This window comes from Herpailurus yagouaroundi, unplaced genomic scaffold, assembly GCF_014898765.1.
Source record: "Herpailurus yagouaroundi ecotype Mexico unplaced genomic scaffold, PumYag 184, whole genome shotgun sequence".
NCBI classification, from domain to species: Eukaryota; Metazoa; Chordata; class Mammalia; order Carnivora; family Felidae; genus Herpailurus; species Herpailurus yagouaroundi.
Window position 1 is genome coordinate 16,829,926 of NW_024412415.1, and position 10,805 is coordinate 16,840,730.

General features: G+C 41.5%; 1 protein-coding gene across 3 annotated transcripts in view; it reads left to right on the forward strand.

Annotated features, from left to right (window-relative positions):
- The first annotated feature begins 1,335 nt into the window (after nt 1-1,335).
- Nucleotides 1,336-10,805, forward strand: part of AP4E1 (adaptor related protein complex 4 subunit epsilon 1) — a 71,616-nt gene continuing 62,146 nt past the window's right edge. The window contains exons 1-3 of one of the 3 annotated variants that reach the window (XM_040492682.1): nt 1,336-1,575; nt 4,610-4,681; nt 8,137-8,260. In XM_040492682.1, the coding sequence (XP_040348616.1) occupies nt 1,426-1,575; nt 4,610-4,681; nt 8,137-8,260 (346 nt within the window). In that variant the 5' untranslated portion in view covers nt 1,336-1,425. Of the gene's footprint in view, nt 1,576-4,609; nt 4,682-8,136; nt 8,261-10,805 lie in introns of those variants that run through there. The other 2 variants (XM_040492681.1, XM_040492683.1) reach the window with 2 other exon arrangements.

Below are 10,805 nucleotides of genomic sequence, written 5' to 3' on the forward strand. Positions count from 1 at the left end.
GCCTGACATGGGGTTTCAACCCACTACCCTGGGATCATGACCTGAGCCAAAAATCAAGAGTCTGGTGCTCAACCAACTGAGCCACCCAGGCTCAAAATAAATTTTTTCTTGTGTTTCCACATAGCTACAAGGACAATTTAGGGTTTTCAAAAAGCCATTTATAGGACGATTGATGAGGTTACAGAAACTAAGTATAAAGGACGATAGCTTGTAAGAACACACTAGATGCACTAAGGACAAACTGAGTTAATCTCAAAACGCACATATTTATACCTTACACCTTAGAAGATTCTAGAAAACAGAGGAGTACTCAAGCACACATTTCACCAGTCAACAGAGCTTTTAAGTCAACTATCCTCTTGAAAACTTCTCTGTATACTCCCTAGAGGACGAGAGCTAAAACAGCAAACAACTTTTAAATAATATTAGGCATACAGTTTGACTTCGTGGATCTCTTGGAAGGCGGTCAGAGACCCTCAGAAGACACCAGAGCACATTTTGAGAACCACCGTACTAGATTGTGCTCTAGGTAGAAACTGGGGTAACGCCAATAGCTAAAATTCCCGCTCCACGCGGAGATATTTATGTAGTAAGAACCGTGATGAGTTGTCAAATGAAAATGAACGGAAGGTTGTGACAGGGTAGGGCAGGAACACTCATCCTTGTCTGTCCGGCCAGGGGAGGCCGCTCCAGGAGAGAGACCTTCCAGCTGGGACTGCGGAGTCGGACTCGGTCGGAGGCGGGGGTGGCCGCGCGACCACCTGCCCTCCCCGGCTGTCTTCCCACATCCGCGGTGAAGAGGGGTGAAAGGGAAGCGGCAGTGACCGCGAGACCCCGGCGCCGCGGGCGCCCACCCCGGCGGAAGGAATGCGCAGGACAGTGGCTTGTCATTCGACACCACCAGCACTGTCAGGGCCGGGGCCCGCGCCGTCCCGGCGATCCGGCTTCGGTGCAGGGAGGTGGGCCTACTGCCCGCGGTCCCGCAGAGGGGGAGCGCAGGCCGAATGGGGGAAAGGAATGTGCACCTCCCGACGCGGTCTCGCGCGGCGGGGAGGCAGCTAAAGGGAAAAGGGAGACCTTGCAGGATGAAGCGTGAGGGGGACCAGCCCCAGCGGCTACCTCAAGAGGACCCAAGGGTGAGACCCCGGGGTTGCCATCGAAACCGGACCATCCGGTCCTTCAATTCCTCCCCAGGACGTCACCCTCCTCGCGCAAGTTGGGAGAGCCGCTTCTCCCAGCGGACTGTCGCGCCCTCCGGCGGCCTCAGTCGGGAACGACACTGTACTTGTCCATTCTGGACGCGAATAAAGATTTCTTTTTCAAACAAACAGGAAGTGTCTACGGAGGCCGGGCCGGAGGCTGGGCAGGGGCCGGGCATGAAGCCGGGCGGCAACCAGATCGCGGCTGGTGGCGGCGGCGGCGGCGATGAGCGACATAGTGGAGAAGACGCTGACGGCGCTGCCGGGACTCTTCTTGCAGAACCAGTCGGTTGGCGGGCCAGCGGGAGTCAAGGCGTCCTTCTCCTCGCGGCTGGGCAACCTCGTCCGCGGCATCACCGCGCTAACCTCCAAGCACGTACGTACTTGCCGGGCCGGGAGGTCAGGGGAGCCCGGGGAGGCCCCGGCACTGGGAGGCCCTAGTCGGGCGGGAGCCCTCAGGGCTGGCCCTCCGGCGGGGCTTATGGACTGCTTGTGTCAGTCCGTCCCTGCGTCTGTCTAGAAGCGTGATTTTCCTTCCGGGACTGACAGCGGGGAGGCCGAGTTTCCACAGTGGATCCTCACACTGAGTCATTATTACCTGGAGCAGATCTCTTTAATCTTTGAGACTCCCATGTGTTTCCCGAACGTTGAAGTGGAAAAGTACCAATACGTATTTCATAGGTTGTTTCGAGAATTAAATGAGACATCAAACGAGTGAAAATACCAAGTACGATGGACGTGTCAACATTATTTACCTTCTACAAAGTTTCTTTACAGGTTCTTTCCTCCAGTTATTTCAACTGCTGGACGTCACACTCGAGAACAGCCCCTGCCATCTGAACCGGTCGTTGAATATTTTTGGGGAGCTTGAGGTTCTTAGATTAGACCTACGGTGTGGGCAGAGAAAAAGCATAATTCTCTCTCAGTGTCAAATTTATTGTCTCAGCCTCAGTTGGGCTTTGAAAATGAGCAGTTATAATAGAAGGTATTAAGTTTCCACAGACTTTTGGTAGTCGAACGGATTGTGTTAGATACGGATTGCAAGTTTCAAGGACTTTATATATTTAAAAAAGGTTGTGTATTATGCCGTAATTTGTTCAAAAGATATTTGTGGGAGAGGTTATGTGTTAGACATTGAGGTAAAAGAGTAAAACAGATTTTCTTTTCCCCAAGGAATTGATCATTCATTTGGGGCTTAAGATAAATAGAAATAAGGGGTGCCTGGGTGGCTCAGTTGGTTAAGCATCAGACAGCCTGGAGCCTGCTTGGGGTTCTCTCTCTCCCTCCCTCTGCCCCTCCCTCACCCTTGCGCACGCTTGTGTGCTTGCGCATACATGCTCTCAAAATAAATTTAAAAAATTAAAAAAAAGACAAGTATAAGCAATATACAATGACGTATAAGTGCTGGGGGAGAGGAAATGGCGAAGACAGAAAGATTTTCTTCAAAGCGCTCTGAGGATTTAAAACATTCTGTTTAAACCGAACTAGATGACACTCTACTGGATGCTGTATTTCTGCTTCACATTCAGAAATCATTGTTTATGGACTTATTATTGTTTTAACATTTTGTCTTTTACTAATTTCTGTGAGATTCTAAGTGAAATCTAAAAAAATATTTTTGGTCTTTTAAAAAATATTTTATTTTCTAAAGTTTATTTATTTATTTATTTTGAAAGAAAGAGAGCACACGGGTGGGAGAGGGGAGAGAGAAAGAGGGAGAAAGAGAATCCCAAGCAGGCTCTGTGCTTTGCACGGAGCCTGACGTGGGGCTCGATTTCATGAACTAACTGAGATCATGACCTGAGGCAAAATCAAGAGTTGGACGGTTAACCAGCTGAGCCACCCAAGCACCCCTATTTTAGGTCTTAAATTGCAGTTTGAAACTGTTCATAAGCACTAAGGGCAAACTGAGTTAATCTCAAACTTAAGTTAATCTCTTAATGTGGCAGTACTTCACTAGTAGTTCTTGATTAACCATCTAATGGATATCTACTAATTCATTGTGTGATTTAAAGATAGTGGTATATTAGCCAAAAATGGGGCTGATACTCAAGTGTGCTAAGGAGATGAAATACAGTGCAGACAGTAGAAATGATCACATTGGTGCATTTATTGTGTGTGAGAGAGAGATAGGAAGTGAGGGAAAGGATGTGAGGAATAAGGAGAAAAGAATAGGGAAGGATATTTTAGGGGAAAAAGACCAATTTCTGTTTCTGCCTTCTTACCCTATTTCTCGATTCTATGAAGACTGACTTTTATTTATTTACTAAGAGTATTTATTTATTTATTTATTTTAAGCATATAATTTTTTCTTATTTTAAATTTTTTTTTTCAACGTTTATTTATTTTTGGGACAGAGAGAGACAGAGCATGAACAGGGGACGGGCAGAGAGAGAGGGAGACACAGAATGGGAAACAGGCTCCAGGCTCTGAGCCATCAGCCCAGAGCCTGATGCGGGGCTCGAACTCACGGACCGCGAGATCGTGACCTGGCTGAAGTCGGACGCTTAACCGACTGCGCCACCCAGGCGCCCCAAATTTTTTCTTATTTTAGACAGAGAGTGAGTGAGCAGGGGAAAGGGGTAGAGGGAGAGAGAGAGAATCTTAAGCAGGCTCCAAGCTCAGCATGGAGCCTGACCTGGGGCTTGATCCCATGACCCTGAGACCATGACCTGAGCTGAAATCAAGAGTTGGACACTCAACTGACTGAGTCATCCAGGTGCCCCAAGATTTTTAATTTTTAAGTTATCTCTACACTCAGCGTGGGGCTCGAACTCAGAACTCCAAGATCAAGAGTCGCATGCTCCACTGACTGAGCCACCCAGGCACCCCAAGACTTTTTACTTTTAAAGGGAAGGCGTGAGGGGCGCCTGGGTGGTGCAGTCGGTTAGGTGTCCGACTTCAGCCAGGTCACGATCTCGCGGTCCGTGAGTTCGAGCCCCGCGTCGGGCTCTGGGCTGATGGCTCAGAGCCTGGAGCCTGTTTCCGATTCTGTGTCTCTCTCTCTCTCTCTGCCCCTCCCCCGTTCATGCTCTGTCTCTCTCTGTCCCAAAAATAAATAAACGTTGAAAGGGAAGGCGTGAGAACCTTATCCTGGGCCAGTACATGAAAATTTTCTTTTATTCTTTCTCTCTAACTTTAATTAAAACCAAACCAAAACAAACTTTTTTTGCTAAACTTTCCTTAAGGAGACAGTAATTAAGTGAAGGAAAGAGAGATGGTGGATTATTCTTTCTAGGAATGATTCCAAGGTTTGGAGAAATGCCTGTAGGCACATTTTAAGCGCATGTAATTGTACTTTAACATAATGTTTATTTTTTATTGCAAGTATTATAAATTATATTTTTCCTTTAAAAAATATTGTTACAGTTTAAAAAGCCTGTTATTCATGTGTTTAAATACTTTTTCAGGAGGAAGAGAAACTAATCCAGCAGGAACTGAGTAATCTGAAAGCAACTGTTTCTGCTCCTACTACAACACTGGTAAGTTTGCATAGTTGGTACCAGCACATTTTATATTTGAAACCTGGTCCACTGTGGACCCTATCGTGGCATCTCATTGGTAAGTTGCTAAAATGTAATTTATCATAGTCATAATCGGTTATGGGATGGTAGCAAGTCAGACATTAGCTTGAACTTTTTATTATTGACTGTCTGCACCTGAGTAAGACTTGCTTGACGGATGCCAGTTCAATGCCAACATGATGGTAATTACATAAATGTGGCAATACTCATGGACCCCAGTGCTGATCTTAATGTGTTAATATTGTACACTGAGAAAAGGTTACCATATATCATTTAAAGTAATATTTTCAGTCCTTAGTTGGTATATTATAGATCTCTCATTTTACTGTTATACATCTTGGAATATAGGTGAACAAAGTAGAAAAATGGCTTTATTGCTATGAAACAGTATATTGCATGACAGCTAAATCAGATTCCAGTCTTTTTTAAAACTTCAGTTCCATATGCTTTGATTTTTCAAACAGCATTCATTCAGCAGCTAGTAATGAGTAGCCCCTATATTCAGGTCTCTGTCCCTACATAGTTAGATTAAGACCTAATAGGTTTCGTTTTGTTTTTTTTTTCTTTTAACTTTCATGCGGTTTCATATAATGAGATTTTTTCCAGGTAACATTATTCAGCAAATATTTAGTGAGTGCTTTCTGTGTGTAAGTCACTGTGGGAGTACCCTTCTCTTCTAATAAAAATATTGGGGTGATATTTTTCATGAACACATGATCACGTACATGAATAACACTTTAAAGTGTAAGAGAATGTATGTATTTCCTTTTATGATCATGTGGACAAATGAAACTCAAAGCACATTAATTTGATGTATTTATGTGTGTAAATGTATATATGTGGGTGTATAGATCTTTATGTGTATATATGTAAGAAGTCATTGTGATTTTTATTCGTGATACTTGATAGAAATGTTAAGCAGGGGGGCGCCTGGGTGGCGCAGTCGGTTAAGTGTCCGACTTCAGCCAGGTCACGATCTTGCGGTCCGGGAGTTCGAGCCCCCCGTCGGGCTCTGGGCTGATGGCTCAGAGCCTGGAGCCTGTTTCCGATTCTGTGTCTCCCTCTCTCTCTGCCCCTCCCCCGTTCATGCTCTGTCTCTCTCTGTCCCAAAAAAAAAAAAAAAAAAAGTTAAGCAGGAACGGTTTCTCTCCTTTTACTTTGTTTGATTTCCATTTTCTGTAATTGGCACACCTGGTATGCACAGAAATAAGATAAATAGGTAGAAGTTAGGGAGCCAAACTTTTGAAGGAAGATTTTATAGTAATTATGGCCGTCCAGCTCTGGGCATGTTTTGTAGTCTGTCCCTGAGATGCTCTGTGTAGAGAAATTGTAAAAAAAAAAAAATAAATAAATAAATCTGTATTGAGGAATGGATTTTCTTCTCCAAAACTAAGAGAATGATAAGGTATGCAATACAATTTTAATTAAATAGAGCTCATGATGACCTTTGAAAGACTAAAATAAAATGTTACAAAACCGGGATGATACTTAATGGATTAGATGAACACTTTCGCTCCTAATTGATGTGGAAACCTTTGAAAGGAACTTACAGTATCTTTTAAGCTTATTTTTTCAGTGTTTAGTAGTCTTAATACACTAATAAATTTGACTTTTATTACTTAAACACAAGTGACCTGAATTAAATCTTATTCTCCAAGGATTTTCCCATGGTTTCTTTTAAAACTCTTCATTAGGGGCGCCTGGGTGGCTCAGTCGGTTAAGCGGCCGACTTCGGCTCAAGTCATGATCTCACCGTCCGTGAGTTCGAGCCCCGCGTCGGGCTCTGTGCTGACAGCTCAGAGCCTGGAGCCTGTTTCAGATTCTGTGTCTCCCTGTCTCTGACCCTCTCCCGTTCATGCTCTGTCTCTCTCTGTCTCAAAAATAAATAAACGTTAAAAAAAAAAAATTAAAAAAAAAACAAACAAAAAACTAAAACTCTTCATTAAAAATAAAATAAAATAAAGTAAAATAAAATAAATAAAGCTCTTCATATTTAAATACATAAATACGATATTCATATATAAAATATGAATGAAATACTGAATATTAATGTCCTTACCTTAAAATATGTTACTGTTTTCTAAGTATTTTGTGATTTAATAACCTTGTAATGTACCAACCCTAATAAGATAAATGGGTATTTACCTAATAAGATTTTTAGGTATTAAAATAGTCTGTGAGCTTATTTTGAAACACATTTTATTTCTATTTTTTATTTATGATTAAAATTTGCTATAAATATTGAGAATGCAAAAATTATTATATTATAAAACAGGTTTTTAGCTTGTGTTGTAAATATTGAAAGACCCAGTTAAAAAATTAAATAATTAGAAATGCTAAACCATTAATGATATCATACCCTTCAGTTCCTAGTTGAGAATTGTTTAGAAAGAATGCCTTTACGGGCGCCTGGGTGACTCAGTCGGTTGAGCGGCTGACTTCAGCTCAGGTCATGATCTCATGGTCCATGGGTTCGAGCCCCACATTGGACTCTGCTGACAGCTGGGAGTCTGGAGCCTGCTTCGGATTCTGTGTCTCCCTCTCTGTTTGTGCTTACCCCGCTTGCTCTCTCTCTCTCTCTCTCTCTCTCTCTCCCTCTCTCAAAAAGTAAACAAACATTAAAAAAAGAAGAAAACAATGCCTATAAAACAAACTGTTGCATATTATGTACAGCAAAATAATTCTGAAAAAGTTCAGGTGCAATTTGGTTTTCAAATATGAAAATTATTTTCTTTACAAATTATTACCAACTTATGGGAATTTTATGGATGTCTTCATTTGACAAAGTGTATTAAAATGATGTGCTCTTTGGGGCGCCTGGGTGGCGCAGTCGGTTAAGCGTCCGACTTCAGCCAGGTCACGATCTCGCGGTCCGTGAGTTCGAGCCCCGCGTCGGGCTCTGGGCGGATGGCTCGGAGCCTGGAGCCGGTTTCCGATTCTGTGTCTCCCTCTCTCTCTGCCCCTCCCCCGTTCATGCTCTGTCTCTCTCTGTCCCAAAAATAAATAAACGTTGAAAAAAAAAATTTTTTTAAATGATGTGCTCTGTTCTAGAAGCCAAGTCATATTACTATGGGTGAAATTTTGTCTGAGGACCAGGTGTCTCCCATTATAACTAAATTTTTCACAGGTACACCTAGATAGAATTAGAAATAGATACAGTTGATTTATTGTTTGATGTTGCCACTAACAAAATGTTGAAATAATTTTACTAAAATCAGTACTGTTGGTAAGCTAAGTTTTGGAGCAACTTTTACTTATAAAGTTTGACTTCAGGTTATTAATTTATTATATATGTGTATGTTATTTCTTCAGTGCTAGGATTAAAGGATTCCTCTGTGAAATGATTGCAACATAATGAAAAAAAACCAAAGCATTCTATTTGTTTATGCAGTTACTGGATATTTGCTTTTCAGAGAATGATGAAGGAGTGTATGGTGAGACTTATATATTGTGAAATGCTTGGATATGATGCTTCCTTTGGCTACATACATGCGATCAAGTTGGCACAACAAGGAAACCTTTTAGAAAAAAGAGTAGGTATGTATGTGTTTAAGATTTTAATACTAAATGTTCTTAAAGTTCCAGCTACTGTGTAAAATGAGTAATGGCAGGTATATAGTGTGTTTTTAGAACATTGCCTTGTAATTTCCAAAACTTTAAAAGGGAACACTTCAAAAACTTAAAGCCTGTAAGTGAAATCAGTCTTACTGATTCTATCCTGTTTTTGTGATAGATGAGCATCTATACTTGTCAAATTCATTAAACTGTACACTTAAAATGGGTGAATTTTCTTCTGTGTAAATTATACCTCCACAAAGCTGATTTTAAAGTCTAACATCATCAGTTTAATGATCAGAAATGTTTCTTTATAGAATAAAAACTGAAATTGACTTGAATAATTTAAAATATCCTGTTCTCAGTTTCACAAATGTTAGCTGTGAGGATTAGAGGTATCTTTTAAAAATGTTTGTCTCCTTAATCAACCTTTAGGGCTCTTAGGAAATATCCTTTAAATCTTTTATTCATGTAGGTTCAGCTGTGTATCAAATTTCAAGAAGGAAGCACTTTAGAGTCATATAGGAGTATAACATGTTCTGTATTCAAAGGAGTTGATGGTGTCATGTTGTCAAGGACCAGCATTCTTCACAAATATCTGTGCTATCAGATAATGGGATAGGAAAGGGAGATAGTTTGCTAAAGATTCTGAGACTGGCTGTACCCATTATTCTACTTACTGAAACTCACTTCACTCTTCTAGATTTATTGTATTCTTCCCTCCAAGGGAATGTCCTCTGTTGTGTCTCCCTTCTCATATTCCAAATCAAGTTTTTTTTTTGTTTTTTTTTTTATTTATATATGAAATTTATTGTCAAATTGGTTTCCATACAACACCCAGTGCTCATCCCAAAAGGTGCCCTCCTCAATACCCATCACCCACCCTCTCCTCCCTCACACCCCCCATCAACCCTTAGTTTGTTCTCAGTTCTCAACAGTCTCTTATGCTTTGGCTCTCTCCCACTCTAACCTCTTTTTTTTTTTTTTTTTCCTTCCCCTCCCCCATGGGTTCCTGTTAAGTTTCTCAGGATCCACATAAGAGTGAAACCATATGGTATCTGTCTTTCTCTGTATGACTTATTTCACTTAGCATCACACTCTCCAGTTCCATCCACGTTGCTACAAAAGGCCATATTTCATTTTTCCTCATTGCCATGTAGTACTCCATTGTGTATATAAACCACAATTTCTTTATCCATTCATCAGTTGATGGACATTTAGGCTCTTTCCATAATTTGGCTATTGTTGAGAGTGCTGCTATGAACATTGGGGTACAAGTGCCCCTATGCATCAGTACTCCTGTGTCCCTTGGATAAATTCCTAGCAGTGCTATTGCTGGGTCATAGGGTAGGTCTCTTTTTAATTTTCTGAGGAACCTCCACACTGCTTTCCAGAGCGGCTGCACCAATTTGCATTCCCACCAACAGTGCAAGGGGGTTCCCGTTTCTCCACATCCTCTCCAGCATCTATAGTCTCCTGATTTGTTCATTTTGGCCACTCTGACTGGCGTGAGGTGATACCTGAGTGTGGTTTTGATTTGTATTTCCCTGGTAAGGAGCGACGCTGAACATCTTTTCATGTGCCTGTTGGCCATCCGGATGTCTTCTTTAGAGAAGTGTCTATTCATGTGTTCTGCCCATTTCTTCACTGGGTTATTTGTTTTTCGGGTGTGGAGTTTGGTGAGCTCTTTATAGATTTTGGATACTAGCCCTTTGTCCGATATGTCATTTGCAAATATCTTTTCCCATTCCGTTGGTTGCCTTTTCGTTTTGTTGGTTGTTTCCTTTGCTGTGCAGAAGCTTTTTATCTTCATAAGGTCCCAGTAATTCACTTTTGCTTTTAATTCCCTTGCCTTTGGGGATGTGTCGAGTAAGAGATTGCTACGGCTGAGGTCAGAGAGGTCTTTTCCTGCTTTCTCCTCTAAGGTTTTGATGGTTTCCTGTCTCACATTCAGGTCCTTGATCCATTTTGAGTTTATTTTTGTGAATGGTGTGAGAAAGTGGTCTAGTTTCAACCTTCTACATGTTGCTGTCCAGTTCTCCCAGCACCATTTGTTAAAGAGACTGTCTTTTTTCCATTGGATGTTCTTTCCTGCTTTGTCAAAGATGAGTTGGCCATACGTGTGTGGGTCTAGTTCTGGGGTTTCTATTCTATTCCATTGGTCTATGTGTCTGTTTTTGTGCCAATACCATGCTGTCTTGATGATGACAGCTTTGTAGTAGAGGCTAAAGTCTGGGATTGTGATGCCTCCTGCTTTGGTCTTCTTCTTCAAAATTACTTTGGCTATTCGGGGCCTTTTGTGGTTCCATATGAATTTTAGGATTGCTTGTTCTAGTTTCGAGAAGAATGCTGGTGCCATTTTGATTGGGATTGCATTGAATGTGTAGATAGCTTTGGGTAGTATTGACATTTTGACAATATTTATTCTTCCAATCCATGAGCAGGGAATGTCTTTCCATTTCTTTAAATCTTCTTCAATTACCTTCATAAGCTTTCTTCTTTTTTTTTTTTTTTCAATGTTTATTTA